A 16392-nucleotide genomic window follows, 5' to 3' on the forward strand; every position below is an offset into this window, starting at 1 on the left:
AGGGGATTTGTACAGATGCTGGGACAGTCTTCCATCTGAGATCATGAGATAACACTGCTACTCCTAAAACTGCATACGTCCCCTTCATGGGCGCTAAGAGTTCAAAATATAGAAATCCAGTCTGGTAGTCAAGCAGTAGAAAACTGGTAGTCAAGGGCCCATCTCTGCAATTCATCCCCTATTTAAGTAAACAAAAATACCAAGACACAGACATGGCAAAATATTTAATCTCTGTAGGTGTGCCTCATCCTCCCATTCCTGTTGTGACTCAACAGCCTCCCCAAAACGGCAGTACCAGAGAAAATAGGGGGCACTTTTTCTCAGCAGGATTCGAAAACCATTAAGGCCCTAGTTCTCTTGACTTGGAAATGATTGTAGGTGAGATCATTCCACAGCACGCCTCAGGCCTCTCTGCTCCAGGAGAAAAACCCCCAGTTCTATGGGACTCCTGAGGTCTTCTGTTCTTCTGCGGCCTGGCGCTGAGAGCTGCGCCGCTGGAAATAGCGGTAGGCTCGGGCACTGCAGAGGTAGCCCCCATACACAGTGAGGAGCATCATGGAGGTAGAGAAGGTCTTGTAGCCAATGTCAGCTAGTTGCTTGGCAGTTGGCATGTTGTCCCCTACAAAGACAGACTGGATTTAGACCCAAGGATAAGGCCTCATCTGCCCAGCCCACTTCTCTGTTTAAGGCCATATCACATCTTCTGCATCCTTAGTCTGTCTGTACTCTGAACAGCCCCTACACACATGCAGATTCTGTTCAGGAACTCTGAAGATTCAGAAAGACAGGTGCCTGGGTGGTTCAGTCGATTAAGCATCTGCCTTCGGCTCAGGTCATGATCGGAGGGTCTTGGGATCGAGCTCCACATTGAGCCCCAAATCAGGCTCCCTGCAGGGAGCCTACTTCTCCCTCTCCCTCTCCCTTCGCCATTCCTCATGCTTGTGCTCTCTGGCTCTCTCCCTCTGTCAAATAAATAAAATCTTAAAAAAAAAAAAAAAAGATTCAGGATGATACATAAGCTCTGCATACGAGATACAGAAATAGGTGCATTTCAATGATGTTACAGGTAAAACGTGGCCTTCTATATTTGTGGAGACAAATGACTGGTATGAACCACCCAGAAATGTTCTTAACCGATCTATTACTGTAAGCACATATCAGTTTTTCTGGCTAGTAGGGAATTAATGGGGTAGCCAGGGATTAAACATTAGCAATGAATTATTCTCTCTAGGAGGATCAAACGGGAACCTTCTACACAATAACCAATTTGTTTTCCCATAAAAACAATCCTATTCTTGATGGTGAAGTTCCCATGTTAGCCCTCAAGCATCCATATAAGCCAAATACACCTGAAATAATGCCAACAGTATATTTATTTCAATTATACTTAACTGTCTACAGCATTAATTCTAAGTTCCAAACGTAATACCAAGAACCTAACCCAAGGGTTAAATAGAAACTTACTGAGTCCCCAGCAAATTGTTAATTCACATTTGCATAAGATAAATTATTGCTAATTTAACTGTTCCCTGGATATTCTGAACTAGGGAACAAGATAAAATTTAGCACAGGACACTTTCATCCTCAACAAAACATTCTTCCATTTGGGACTAGGAACATGTTCTCAGGCTCCTCACTGTTGAGGGAACTGACATTCAAAGACTGAAACAGAATAGGTTTCTTAAAAGTCTTGAACTTGAAAGAAAAGCTCAGGGTTAGCTGGTTTCAGGGGGTCTAGAATAGGGTGAGACACATAAGCACTTCTCCGAGTGCATCCTATGGACTAACCACTGCTATTGAGCCAGTCCTGGAGGGTGGAGCCCAAGCTGAGCTGAGCCCCAGCTTCCTTGAATCAAAATTCCAAGTGACTACATTAAATAAGGTCAAAGGAGAAAGAAAACCAAATGGCACAGGTTCAGATAAGAGACAGTTGTGGAAAAAAAAAAAAAAAAAAAGAGACAGTCGTGTTCAGGTTATCTGAGGTTTGAAAGGACCCCAAGCTGTGAGATGTGAAGAACACACACACTCACACAGGGCAGGACACTAAGGTAAGCAAGCTTCCAGCAAAGAGACCTGCAACCTTCAACATCTTCCTCATTTACTCCTTCTCCACCTGTCCCCCATTACCCTGGCTCGATGTTAATCAGCTACAGGACTTCTTCAAGGGGCTGGAGGAAGAAGGCTGGAGGCATTCACCAGCTTATAAAAGGATGGTATACTTTGCTTAGACAAGTGACAGATGACCTACTAACAGATGTGATTTTGCTGTCTAGAACTCCACTTCATCTCTTGTCTAATCCAAACCAACATTTCTATTTTCTTTTTTTTTTTTTTTAAGATTTTATTTACTTATTCATGAGAGACAGAGAGACAAAGGCAGACGAAGAAGCAGGCTCCATACTGGGAGCCCGATGTGGGACTCGATCCCAGGACTCCAGGATCACGAACTGAGCAGAAGGCAAATGCTCAACTGCTGGGCAGCCTCGGTGGCTCAGCGGTTTAAGCGCCACCTTCAGTCCAGGGCGTGATCCTGCAGACCCGGGATCAAGTCCCACATCAGGCTCCCTGCAAGGAGCCTGCTTCTCTCTCTCTCTGCCTGTGTCTCTGCCTCTCTCTTCTCTCTGTCTCTCATGAATAAATAAATAAAATCTTAAAAAAAAAAAAATGCTCAACTGCTGAGCCACCTACGCGTCTCCAAGATTTCTATTTTCACACTAACCAAAACTCTCCACAGACCCTGAGCTAACGCAGGGCAGTAGAAAAGGAGAGGACAGATGTAGCAGTTATTTTGGAAGTAGAACAAAGATTTATTAATGGAATGGATTTGGGCAAAGCTGGAAATATCTCCAAGGCAGCCAATCCGTTAACTCTGTGGATTGGGATACTGTTAATAGGACTAAGAAAAGAAATGAAACAGACGTGTTTCACTGTGTGTATGAGAGTGGTAGTGGCAGTGAGTGGCAGTCAAGAAGATCATGAACTGGGTTCTGGACCAGAAATTAAAATTAAGATGCTCAACCCAACACTCATGTGATGAGGTCTACCAGGCAGATATATATAGATATATATAAATATATATATACATACATACACACAAATCTGGACAGATCTTGGGAGAGGCTAACCTACTGATACAGAGGTAACAAGTGACACCAAAGCAGAGGATAAGACCGGAGACAAGGATCCCTAGGTGGCTCAGTGGTTGAGTGTCTGCCTTTGGCTCAGGGCGTGATCCCGGGGTCCTGGGATCAGTCCCACATTAGGATCCCTGCAGGGAACCTGCTTCTCCCTCTGACTATATCTCTGCCTCTCTGTGTGCGTCTCTCATGAATAAATAAACAAATTTTAGGGGGGAAAAAAAAAGGCCAGAGAGAGAAGCCAAGGGAATGCTAGTTTGAAGGATAATAATGAGTGAACGAATGCAGATGGGAAACTCCAGAAACATGTTGGGTGGCTTTTTCATTCAACTACATCTCTTCCCGGGATCCCTGGGTGGCGCAGCGGTTTGGCGCCTGCCTTTGGCCCGGGGCGCGATCCTGGAGACCCGGGATCGAATCCCACGTCGGGCTCCCGGTGCATGGAGCCTGCTTCTCCCTCTGCCTATGTCTCTGCTTCTCTCTCTCTCACTGTGTGCCTATCATAAATAAACAAAATTAAAAAAAAAAATCAACTACATCTCTTCCCCTTCCTGATTGACAATAACTGCTGTATCAAGTCACTGCCACTGATGGAGGCGTGCTGTATCCTTCCCACCTGTTGAGCCAGAATGAAAACTGGAAACCATTACTGCAAGTTAAGGTGCCATGAAGGCTGGTCAGATGGGATAAGTGGATGGGAAAAGATGACTAGAGGACATGTAAACAATCCTACAGAAGTCAATTTAGTGCACTGAACTGGAACAGGCATTAAATAACGGCACAGATTCTTTTTTTTTTTTTAAAGTAGGCGCCACGCCCAAGATAGGGCTCGATCTCAGCACCCTGAGATTGAGTCGCATGCTCTACCTACTGATCCGGCCAGATGCCCCAATAAAGCACAGATTCAAAGCCAGGGCTCCAGCAGGTCCACAAACCCAGCCCCTCCAATGCAGAGGCATTTTTCAGAGACAAAAAACAGATTATTCGATTATACCCCCTTCACCTCAAAGGTAAGAATTCTTGTGATTTTTCTGGTTAACAGAATAGAAGTGATAGGGCAGTAGCTTGAGAAGGCAAGACCAAGGGCATTCTAGTTATGTTCTGCTTATTGATAAGGAAGATGTGAATATGCTTTAGAGAGAAAGAAGCTGGTCGCCAAACACAAGATAAAAGAAAAGGTGGGCAGGATGGAACAAGATCCAGGATGGCCCAGGAAAAGGTGAACTTAGACCCGGGTAGAAAGATTCACCTTAGAAATGACACTTGAGGTGAGCAGAACATTCTCACCTGAGAGACATCCATTTTCTCAAAACAAAATAAAACAAAAAACAAACAAAAAAAGCTCAATGCTGGGTTTGTTATGGGGTGATGGAGTTAGACTCAAGGTTTCGAAAAACGGAAAAAGACGTAAGTACCAGTATAGAAAATCCCACAGAAGTGCAAGCTGTGAGGTTCTGGCTCTTCTCTTTTTCTGCCCTCCCCCCGCCCCCCCCCCCCACCCCACCCCATGGGAGCATCTCAAGGCTCCGGGTTCTCCTCTGGAAAATCATTTCCTCAAATGTGTTTCATCCACCTCAGCTTAGACACGATGGATCTGGGATCCCAGGGTGGCGCAGCGGTTTGGCACCTGCCTTTGGCCCAGGGCGCGATCCTGGAGACCCGGGATCGAATCCCAGGTCGGGCTCCTGGTGCATGGAGCCTGCTTCTCCCTCTGCCTGTGTCTCTGCCTCTCTCTCTCTCTCTGTGTGTGTGACTATCATAAATAAATAAAAATTAAAAAAAAAAAAAAAGACACGATGGATCTGTCCACCTTTTACTAGTGCTATGAAAGCCACAGAGAACAAGGCTTCAGTCTCTGAGCAGCCTACGGTCTGGGGAGGGGGGGGGGGAGCCAGAGATCCCACATTCGGTTACACAAGGTAGGAGACGGGCGGTGACCAGAAGAGAAGGAGCGAGGCGAGAGCTCGGAGGGAAGGGGGGTGGGGGCCCAAGAAGTTGGCAGCCCCCTGGGGAGGGGGCGTGGCTGTGTCCTTCAGAAGGGCGGGCAGGAGGGGGGCGGGGACAGCGTCTCAGGGGCTGAAAGCAGCAAAGGACTGAGGCCGTTTCGTCCGTAAGCACCAAGGACCCGGGAGAGCCACCGGCCAAGGCGCCGCTGACTGTAAGGCAAGGAGCGGTCGAAGCGTGGAGGACCACGGCGGGCCCGGAGCCTACGGCCGCAAGCGGGGCCGAGAGAGCGGCTGGCGGGCCGCGGCGCAGCACGCGCGGGGGCCTCAGGGCACCGAAGGCCGCCGCACGGGAGGATGGATAAGCAAAGGCCGGGCCCAGACGGGGCGCCTCCGCGGACTTGGAGGCCCCTGCACGGCCCTCGGCGACCGCCCGGCCGCCGCCGCCGCCTGCGCCATTTCCTAGCGCAGCCCGACGCAGCATGCCGGACCACGTACACGGGGGCGCCCGCTCCCGGGGCGCAACTGGTGCGGAAAGCCCCCCTTTCTGCCTCCCACCCGTCCCGCTTACCCTCTAGACTCGGCTCCCGACCCGGAGAAAGGGCACCACACGCCCGTAGCAACACAAATACGCCCACTGAGGAGACCGCCCGCGCACGCCGCAGCTCGGCCGGCTGCCGCCTTTGCGCTTCCGGGCCAGTCACCCTTACTACGCATGCTCAGACCGGTCTTCCTCTCGGGGAGGCCTGTTGAATTCTGGGGCTTGTAGTCCATCTCCGTCGGCAGAGAGGCCGTGGTGACTGCAGCTCCGGAGCCGGATACACGGTCACACTAGGGAAAGACGGGCCTTCTCGCCGGCTCGGAGGCAGCCAATCAGCAGCCTCGGCGCGGTGACGCCTCCGGGAGCTGGGTAGATTCTCGGGGGATCCGCTCCTGGAGGGGGCCCGCGCGCCCCCTGGAGCCCGGAGCGGCCCTTCAGCGCGTGGCTGGCTGGGGCGGCCGAGCGCGCGTGGGAATCCGAGGCCGGCCACGCGGCGGGTTGGTTTCCGCCGCACAGCGGGGGGCGGGGCCGGGGGCGGGGGGCGACTGTCTAAGGGCTGTGGCCCGGTGCGACCTCCGCGCTTGCGGGAGTCGTGCGAAAGCCCCAAGACGCGCCGGGAAGGGGACAGCCCTTGGGGTAGAGGGACCGCGTGGGCCCCCCTGCCAGCGGCCAGCAGCAGCTGCGGTTTCCAGGAGGGAGCTCCTCCTTGGGTGTTTGTTTCCTTCATTTTCCCCCCGTGACATGCCTGGAAACACATGCAGTGATTCACCACAGCACAGGCACTGCCCCAACTCCGCTCTGGAAAAAACGCGATTTATTGAGTAGACAGGTAGTAGGCTTGAATGGAAGGCTCCAGGTTGTTAACCGCGGAGTGAACAAAAGTAGGCAGAGGTGTCGGATTATCTTACCAAGGTCACAGCTGCAGCCGAAGTTGAGAAGAGCTGCCTCCCTCCTCCCTGCCCCGACCTTGACCTCCTGCCCCCCCCCCCCCCCCCCCCCGGAGTCAGGCAGTGCCCCAGCCTGCGCCCAGCCAAAGCTGGGGTGGCTGTGCCCGGCTCCTGCAGCCGGGTCCAGGCAGCTCTGCCCTTCGCTGGTGAAACAGTGAATCCTCCAGGTCTTGGGCTGAGAGGAGCGGGCCTCCCGGACTTGGCAGGGAGTAGGAGAGGATTAACATGACGCTGCCAGAGCCTCAGTGTGCCAGGTGCTGCCACATAGGAAGCTGAGAGCCCCTGCTGAACGTGGCTGGAACCTGGCAGGCCCGCAGGGCCTATTTGTAGCTAGGGGCCCGGACTGCTGACCTGTGACATTCCCTGCCTGCCAACCCATCCTGGAACAAGGCCAGTTCAGAACACATTCCCTTCTCCCCTTTCCTGCTCTTCCCTCCCCACAGCGGGTAAGGTGGGCTTTAATTTTTTTCTCCTTGAGTCTCCCAGCTCCTGAGGTGCTGATGTAGTCAGTATCTCGTGAGAAAGCCTTCCAGTGACAAAGAAGAGCTGGCCTTGTAATGTCAGGGGCCATCAACATGCACCTGCTCCCCCTTCCCTGCTCACAGTCCCCCATCAGCCTCTGGGCCACTCTCTGGCCCCCTGGCCTCCTGCTGCAGGTGCTGGTTAGCTGCCCTGGCTGCTCTGGGGGCAGCTGAGAAATAGGCACAGGGCTTGAGGGAGGAAATGGGTGAAGCCCAGGATGTCCTTGGGCAGACAGAAGCAGGAGGGACCCAGCTGACACCTCCCCCAACCAGAGCTTCAGAGAAGAGTGGCAGGACACACACAAAGGTCATAGGGAGCCGAGTGATCCGAGCCTGCTCTGAAATGGTGTAGCTGTCAGCAGATTAGGGGCCTGATCTCCAAAGAGGGTGCTGGCCAGCTGGGCGAGGGAAGGCCTAGAAAGGTCAGGCATGGTGGGGAGGAGCTGGCAAGAACTAGGAAGTCCCTGGGGAGAATGACAAGTCCTAGGGCCAGAGATGCCAGCATGGCAGCAACTCTGGTGCCAGGGCAGCCTGGGGGGGGGGGGCAGGTTCTGGGGGGGAGAGGAACAACCAGAGGTTTCTGAGGACGCAGATGTTGCTAGGAGAAGCTAGGAGGGGGTTGAGAGCTTTGTATTTTGTTAACAAACACTGAGATCCATTGATGCGGTGTGGGGCCTGGCAGAGGTCAGAGCAGAGGGGTCCCTGAGGCCTGTGTCAGCCCAGAAGCCCAGACCCCTCCCTTGGCAGCCCTTGCCTCATTCCTCTTGTGGCTGAGGTACTTCTTTAGCCATTTAACTGAGCTTGGGGATGGGACTCCTGGTCTGTGTGAGGCAGCAGTGGGTAGCTCTTGCCTCCCGACACCTCCACCCTCCCCGCCGCACACACACCCAGAGCACACGGCACTGGGGCTTGACACTACCCATCCCAGAAGACAAAGAGAAAGGCCCACTTCTGGAGAGGGACAAGGCAACTCCATTTCTGGTGAGATGTGGTGGCAAGAGACTAGAGGCTGCTTGATGGTTTGGTATCCCCCAGTAGGTAGTTGCACCCCACAGCCTCCTGTCCTCCATGAGAAGAAGCAGTTCCATTTAGGGTCCCAGAGATTTTGGGGGCCAGGTACCCCAGCCTTGCTGGAGTAGAGAAGCTGCCTGGCCTGGGCCCCAGGCCCACTCACAAATGTTCTGGATGATTCTGCAAGCAATGGATGAATTCACCCACAGGCTGGCTCTCGTAGCATATCTTGTACACAGCCATGAACAGAGGAAACCTAGAAAGGGGAAGGAAAGACCCAGCTCAGCCTTCCAGTATACCCCGACACCCTCACCCCCACCAACTCCCCAGCCACCTCCTAACCCTCCACTCCCCTACTTTCCCACATTTGAGCCCAGGCAGGTGCTGGCTCTGAATTTCTAATTGCTGAGAATCTGAACTTCCTAGTCCTGGGTTCAGGGTCAGGTTGTTTTTTAATTGCCCTCCTCCCTGTTCTATTAAACTTGCCTGCATGATTCCCCGGCATGATCTTTTTGTTCTAGATGGGCAAGTCACTTAACCACTCTAAAGCCTCAGTAAAAAAATAAAAATAAAAAATAAATAAAATTTAAAAAAAATAAATAAAAATAAATAAATAAAGCCTCAGTATCGGGATGCCTGGGTGGCTCAGCAGTTGAGCGTCTGCCTTTGGCTCAGGGCATGGTCCCGGAGTCCCGGGATCGAGTCCTACATCGGGCTCCCTGCATGGAGCCTGCTTCTCCCTCTGCCTGTGTCTCTGCCTCTCTCTCTCTCTCTCTCTCTCTCTCTCTCTGTCTCTCATTAGTGAATGAATAAAATCTTTAAAAAAAAATAAAGCCTCAGTATCATCAACTGTAAATTGGGACCAATATAACAAAGCAATAAAGTGATTATGTATTAATGTAAAGGGCTCAATAAATGCGTTTCCTTCCTCCCATCCCCTTGCACAGCTTCCTTTACCTGGAGGCTCTCCCCTGACCAGCCATGAGCTGATCTTCTGAGCCTGCTTCATACTCTCTTATTCTTGGATCCTCTCCAGACCAACAGAGCTCTGCTCTGACCGCCGCCCCCCCACCCGTCTTTGTGCTCCCTGAAAAGGAGCACCTTGACACAGAGACTGTCCTCCTCACACCTCAGCACCCAGGACAGGATTCAGGGCACAGGGGGGTTGGCCTCCGGATAGCGGCTGAGAATGGAGTTGATGGAGAGAGAGGTGGGACAGTCAGTTGAGTTTATTTCAGCTGCCCCAGAGCTCCAGTCCCCAAAGCAGAGGACAGGAGGAAAAGGACCAAAAGTGAGGCTACGTGGAGGGGTCCAAGCGATGTGGTATGAAGAACACTGAGCCGGAGGTGGTTCAAAGGCTATGAACTAGCTGGGGGACAGGGACAGACCAGACTCTCCAAGCTGTAGTCTCCGTAAACATAAGGTGTGCCCCCCCCAACCCCCAGGTCGAGGAGGATGAGAGGCTGAGGCAGCGAGCGCTGCCCCGGGGGGCCGGGGCGGACACCTACTTGTCCACCACCCCCTTGTGCTTGAGGACGTTGTGCAGCTCCCGGGCTGTCAGGGGCCCCTGCAGCTTCTGGCCATTCAGCATCTCTTTCTCCAGCTGCTCAATGGACTGTGAAGAAAATAGGACGGGTAGACGGCAATGCGAGAGGAGGGTTGACGTGGGAGGTGGAGTCTGGGGTTCAGATGGGGGTGAGGCCGTAGGAGGGTGGAAGGGCTGGGAATGCTCACAAGTCTTATGTTTGTGCTCAAGAGATGCCTCGAGCCACGTTCTTCTACCTTGAACCCATAGGGCCCGCCCTCCTTGCTCCAGTCTCCCAGGGTCCCACCTTTCCTGTGCGGGCGAAGGCCTCGGCCACCTTTCGGTTCCGCCCTCCGTAGCAGGTAGTGATGAGGTCGGCAACACCGCAGCTCTCCAGGAAGGTGTCACAGGACACAGGGCCGCTGCAGAAGAGCTTGGCAAAGGCGATCATCTCCATGAGCCCCAGTCGGATCACTGCTGCCTTGGTGTTGTCGCCAAAGCCCAGGCCGTCACAGAAGCCAGCGCCCACGGCCACTATATTCTTTGGAGAGTGGAGGTCACGGGTGAGGAAGGATCCCCTCCTGCAGGCCCCTCGGCACCTGCCTCCTGCTCCTTCCTTCAGCCGTGACACACCACTGGGTAAGTGAAGTACAGTGGGGGAGCTCCTCAGCTATTTCCACCTATTGATTTTCCCATTTGCTGTACCCCACTCGGCCTGTGCTCCCTGGTTCCCCAACCCTGCCCCATACTCCATCCTGAAAACCAGTCTTCTGCCCCCCGGGCCCTCCCAGCCATGCCTATGCCATTCCATATCCCTGATGTCCTTGGCTCTATCCAAGATCCAGAGTTCTAGCCATCAGTCTGCCTGGCTGCCCTGGATGTCTTATCTCCCATTAGCCTGGGTGCCTCCCCAGGACATCTCTTCCCCCGGACCGCCCCCTGGAGGCAGGGATAGGGATGTCCCACAAGGAGCTGTAGGAAGAAAGGAAGGAGGAGGCCCAATGTCTGAGAGTAACTGGCAGGGTGGAATGACCCTGACCTTACTGCGGCAATTCTTCGTCCCAGTGTGTGGGACTTGGTGGGGAAGGGGCCCAAGAGTGAGAGCCCGGAGCACACCCCATGGCTGCCTCTGCGCCCCTCTCACCTTTAAGGCCCCACAGATCTCCACCGTATCCACCTCTTTTACAACTGTGATGCGGAAATTGGGCGTCTGCATCAGCATTTTCAGAAGCTGTCCTTGGGTCTGGTCCTTGCAGCCTAAAGTGGGAAGGGGGCAAGGCTTTAAGAGGAGATTCTTGACTCTTCCCACACCTGCCCTGAGCAGGACCTGTACCCCTTTCCCTGGGTTAGGGGGTCCCAGTCCTCCCTCACCTCTGATGCTTGGGTCTCCTTCCTTTGCCTGATTAATGGGGAGAAGAGGGCGAACTGGGGCAGAGGGGAGAGTGGAGGGGGTGTAACAAGGTGCGCCGCGTGTGTAGGTGATGATAGGGCTCTCACCGATGGTTGTCTCACAGAACTTGCCATCAGCCACCTCGTTGGCAATGTTCGCCCCCATCAGCACACTCATGGGGATGCCAAGGTGCTCCCCAATCACTTCAGAGATGAGCTTCAGCCCCTTAGGGCCCTCGTCTATCCCCTGGGCACAGGATGGAGCTCAGGCCAGATGCCCTCTATGCCCAACTGAGGGCTTCCCCCCCAGAAGTCCTGCCCCTTCCAAATTCACCATTCATCAGGGTCCCTCCCCAGAGGCCCTGCCCCATTCCAACCCATCCAGAGCTTGCTGTGAGGAGGGTAGATTGCAAGTGAAAACGAATCCCTTAAAAGATTCGCCTTCCATGTACCTTCAATCGATCTACCTCTCCAAGGCCATGTATCCCCTCCATATCCCTAAACAACCCCCCACCAAGTACCAAGTACCCCAAACCAACTTCCATCCCAGCCACTGCCCCAAACCGGCTTCCCTTTCACATTCCTCAAACTAGCCCACTTCTCACACCCCTCGGCATCCCTTGTGTGCCTCCCAGATTCCTCAAGATGTTGGCCTCCAAACCAATCGCTTAACTACTCCTCCACCCGCCGCCCTCCCCAGTGGCCCCAGCACCTATTCTCAGCCTCCCTTAAGCAACTCCTCCTCTCTCTCTAAAAGACCCTTGGCCTACTTCTGCCGGTTTCTGTTCTCTCTTCCCCGAACCTGCACCCCACCCCCAGCAGTTAGCTGCACCCTCCCCATCCACATGGAGATATTTCTGGCACCTTAATAAGAGATACACCAATGGCATTTGCCTTCAGGTGGCCCTTGAGCTGACCACAAATCTTGCTGATGAACTGATGGGGCACCACAAAGATCAGGATGTCAGCGTCCGCGGCAGCCTGGACCACGTCTGGGACAGCCACCTGTGGGGGTGACCAGTGCTCATGGGCCTCACAGCCTTCTCCCAGCCCCCGTGGGAGCCTGTGCAGGAGATCTAGGAGCTCAGGAGTGAGGCTGGTGGGGGAGAAGGAAGGGCAGCTGGGAGACTGAATCTGGGAGGGCTGGACTCGGAATGAAACACCATATTCCCTCCTGTCGCCATCGTGCCCTCTTGCTCCAGCCGCCCGGGGCTCTTGAGGACTCCTGGGAGCCTCCTCTCAGTGCTCGCCTAGCCCTTGGCTGTGGGACAGCGAGGGAGGCCACAGGACGCCTGGGCTTGGCAGGAGGAAGAGGCCAGGTACGATTTCATCACCACCAGCGGCTTCCCAGGGCTCCCAGGCTGGGAAGGAGAGCCCTTCCTGCTGTCGTCCCTGCTCGTCCCCTCCAGGCTGGGAGCAAGCCACACGGTTTTGACCAGGGACCTTAAGTCCAAGGAGTAGCCTCCAAGTCAGTGAATAAGTAACAGGATTACAACCTGAGGCAGGTGCTTCCCAGACCCCCAGTCTTTGGTTGCCATGGAAACTAACTTCCTTGCCCTCTCCCCCTCTTTTCTGCCTGGGAGCCCCTCAGTGTATGGGGGTCCTGGGAGTTCAAGTTCTCCTCAGTCCCAGAAAGTGCCAGGAGAGCAGTCTGGGGGGTGTGCAGAGGGGGGCCCTGTGCCTAGAGCTGCCCTCCCAGGATGCTTCCCAAGTCCAAGTAGCAGCTGAAATAGCCCCCTCTCAGGAGGAAGCACCCTCCACTTCCCTCTCCCTTCCTTGCGGGGTTTTGGGGCTCACCACGTTGGGGGGCAGCTTGTGCCCTGGCAGGTATTTGACATTCTCGTGCTGCGTGTTGATGATCTCTGTCAGCTTTCTCCCCCCGACATCCTCCTCAAACACCCACATGGTCACCCGTGGGTCAAAGTGTGACAGCTGGGCTGCATTGCCGCCCACAATCTTGGCAATAGCTGAGCCCCTGGTGGGAGGGGGAGGACAGAAAGTGGAAGAGTCAGGGCGTGAGGGAGGAATGGTGGTGGGGAGGAGGCACAGGGTGGCATTAAGGGATGGCCCAGCAGCCCACCAGATTTACTTGCCATCGTCCTTGTGACCCCCCCACCTGTCCACCCTACACTTTGCAGCTGGAGAAGGGGCCCAGCCTTCTGATCTGCCCACCCACACCCCCCAACCCAAAGCAGCTTTTCAGGCAGGGAGCACTGGGGAGGCTCCATTCCTGTGGCAAACAGGTGCAGCTGCCCAGGTGGGCAAGGACGCGAGAGGTCTGGGCACCATCTGCCCTGCGGGGGTAGGCACAGAAGACAGCAGGGGTGGAACAGAAACTGGACGGCGTTTCCTACCCACCAAGCCTCTCTCCCTAGCCCCGTGTTCTCAGGGAAACCTCCCCTTGCCCCCACGCTCCTTGACTGAGCCACTTACCAGTTGCCGGAGCCTATAATGCAGACTCGCTTGCCAGCCATGGTGCCACTTTTCTAACTGATTCAGCTCAGTGCTCCGCGCCCCAGCTCCTCTGCCGACTAGGAGCATATAACTCCGCCGCACGTGGGTGCAGCCAAGTCCCGCCCTCCAGGGGCGGGTGGGGAGGCGGGTGCCCTGGGACACAGGGACTCTGGCAAAGCCAGGGAAAGGGGAGAAAAGGGTAGAGACAGGTGGGGAACAGGAATGGGCCAGGGGCCAGGCCCCTCTTCCGTTTAGGTTTGCCAGCTGATGGTGCTAGTGAGCTTCTTCCCCTGGCCCTAGCCCTCCCTCCCTGTAGTGGTCTCATTTTGAGATCTGCCAAGAAATAGCTCAGATGAGGGGCAAATGACTGGCCCCACTGGCCCCCCCCTCCCTTATTCCCTGCTGTCCCCCAGCACCAGAATAGATTGTTTTCAGTCCTATTAGCAGATACAGGAGTGCTTTCTTTTCCAAGGTAGGAATCACCCCACATAGCCTCCTAGGACCCCAAAGTCTACTCTGCAGGTTTGTCCTCTAGCAGTGACAAAGACTACATGTCACTGGCCCTACACTAGCTCTACTGCCAGGCTGTGTGTGAGGTGGGTAGGTGTGTGCTCACCTTTAAAGATAAGACCACATAGGAAGGACGCCTGGGTGGCTCAGTGGTGCAGCGTCAGCCTTTGGCCCAGGGCGTGATCCCAGAGTCCTGGGGTTGCCCCTGTGGGGAGCCTGCCACTCTCTCGGTCTCTCATGAATAAATAATAAAATCTTAAAAAAAAAAAAAAAAAAAAGACCACATAAGAGGTAAAGGGACTGCTTTGGGGGTATCCTAGCCCAAGAGTAAGAAGAGACTCCAGGAGCCCAGAGAGACAAGGTCATCTCAGGGACTCACCCTTGGGCCTCTCTCCTCACCTCCAAGGATCCTCACCTGATTGTCTTCTACGAAGAGAAGGTGGGAAAGGTCAGAATTAAAAGCTCTAATGCCAGTGGCTTACATTGCTCTTGCAGACTCCGAGCTTAAGGAAGAAAAGGACAGGAGAGGAAAGACAGTGACTAAAGGATTCCCTGTCCTTGAGGGGCTTTGAGCCTCCCTCAATCCTTTCTCGGGTTTCCCAGCTACCACACTAGGGGCTTCCTCAGGGTGGTGACTAGTATGCAAGCCCGAAAGGGAAAGGGAGGCAGGACCTGGGGCAGCTGTAACTTCTGCTGAGCTTTGTGGTCTCAGATCCTGTAACTGAGAGTAAGTGAGGGGTGTGATTTGGGACAGAGACTGGAAAGAACACATCGAGCAGCCCCGGACTCCATCTCACCCACAGCCATCTGTTTGACAAAGAAGAGCAGCAGCTCTGGTTTCTAGGCTGATCTGGAGTGGGGCAAATGCCCCTAACGCTGCAGCTGTCTGTGCACCTTGGCCTAGAGGGCAGACACCACTGTCTGCTCACGTGCTGACCTCCTGGCTTGGCAGACTGCTGAGTGGGTGTTTCCAGCCCTCCGGGCCACTGCCTGCAGGCAACAGCCGCGAGCACTAGGCCAGGGGGGAGTCTGTGTGCAACCGCTGAGCGAGGCTAAGTGGGTCTGAGGGCAGGACTACTGTGGAGAAGAGGTTTTTCTAAGTTCCAGGGACTGGCCCGGAGGAGCCCATCGTATCCCCTCAGGGCCGAGGAGTTCCCACACGGGAACATCCGTGAAGATGGTAGCTGATGGTGTCCCTGAGTGAAACCGCACCTGCTACAAAGCCGGCCTCCCACGGATCGCTCATCATCGCACTGGCACGGAGACAAAAGGCACCAGTGCCAAGTGCCAGCTGGGAACACTGATTATGGGTGATGGAAGAGAAAGAATGCTTCTGTCCCCGGTGCACGTGGTGGGAACCCCAGAGAATGGAGGTTTATGCATAAAATAACCCCCTTGTGTTTGCCTAAATTCTCCCATCTCCCGTTTGGCCCTCAAAATCATTGTCAGTAGTATGGAGACAAAGAATTTGTGCATTTATATAGGAATAGAGTGTGCAGATTCAGAACGGGCTCGTCACAGGAAGTTCTCTCTACCACTAGAGCTCTTTTCCCAAGAGCGAACTGTAGATTATTTGCTTGAAATTAATAATGGTTCATCAGCCATTCATTACACATGTAATTAGCCTGGGTGAAAACAGATGCCATTTCAATGTCCTTGACATCAATTTTTTCCACTCCAAGTTATCACCCCACACGTTCTTGTTCTCCCATCCTAAGTCAGATAAACCCCCAAGTTCCAAATTGGGAACAAGCTGAAACCTTGGCGGGTCTGCCCGCATGCAGGCAGCACTTGGGCGTTCCCATTCACGAAGACAAAGGATAATTTTTTTTCACAACTTGGGAATGTGGCCCCACTCATCCTACATTCTAAACCCCCTTCTTGGGTAGAACTAAGCTAGGTAGTGGTGCCAAGGAGGCAAGTAGGAGCCACCCGGCGAGAGGCAAGCATATTATGACGGCGACTGCAGAATGTCCCGCTTGTGCTAAGGGGAGCTCAATCCTGAGCAGTCTTCCCAGCCCTGCCCAGGGGCCCCAGGCTGTACTTGGAGGACAGCACAGCCCTCCCATGCTGCTCGGAAGAACTGAAATCTCACTCAGGGCCCTGAGAGTGGAACCTTAAGGGAACGGCAGGCAGAGGCACACAGAGGTCTTCAGCTAGGACCTGGCTGCATAGGGGCCCAGGAGGACCTGCCCCCAAGGTGGCTCAGGATTGGCAAGCCTACGGCGCCTGCGCACGACACGGGGAGAAGATAAGACGCAGTGGCCCGGCCTTGGTAGTACCTCCCTAACTAGAGCCCGGGGCGGGACTCTCAGATCCACGGAGGAAGCCCAATGATCCCAACCAGTACCCAGCCTGCTCAGACCAGCCTGCTCAGACCAGCGGGCTGACAGAGCAAGCTCTGGAGAACCTGA

General features: G+C 54.2%; 2 protein-coding genes across 2 annotated transcripts; both read right to left on the reverse strand.

Annotated features, from left to right (window-relative positions):
* Positions 1-209: 209 nt before the first annotated feature.
* On the reverse strand, positions 210-5775 carry COX14 (cytochrome c oxidase assembly factor COX14). Its single transcript, XM_026000306.2, has 2 exons — positions 5652-5775; positions 210-619 (listed from the first exon to the last, which is right to left on the reverse strand). Exon 2 carries the CDS (start codon positions 609-611, stop codon positions 438-440), a length of 174 nt encoding a protein of 57 aa, XP_025856091.1. The 5' UTR covers positions 612-619; positions 5652-5775; the 3' UTR covers positions 210-437.
* Positions 5776-6413: 638 nt separating this feature from the next.
* GPD1 (glycerol-3-phosphate dehydrogenase 1) lies at positions 6414-16265 on the reverse strand. The gene is made up of 10 exons (XM_026000305.2): positions 14394-16265; positions 14085-14233; positions 13448-13637; positions 12812-12989; positions 11879-12019; positions 11123-11261; positions 10770-10882; positions 9933-10166; positions 9609-9715; positions 6414-8356 (listed from the first exon to the last, which is right to left on the reverse strand). The coding sequence occupies exons 3-10, from the start codon at positions 13486-13488 to the stop codon at positions 8260-8262; spliced, it is 1050 nt and encodes a 349-aa protein (XP_025856090.1). The 5' UTR covers positions 13489-13637; positions 14085-14233; positions 14394-16265; the 3' UTR covers positions 6414-8259.
* Between the last annotated feature and the right edge of the window lie 127 nt (positions 16266-16392).

This window comes from Vulpes vulpes, chromosome 8 (genome assembly GCF_048418805.1).
Source record: "Vulpes vulpes isolate BD-2025 chromosome 8, VulVul3, whole genome shotgun sequence".
NCBI classification, from domain to species: domain Eukaryota; kingdom Metazoa; phylum Chordata; class Mammalia; order Carnivora; family Canidae; genus Vulpes; species Vulpes vulpes.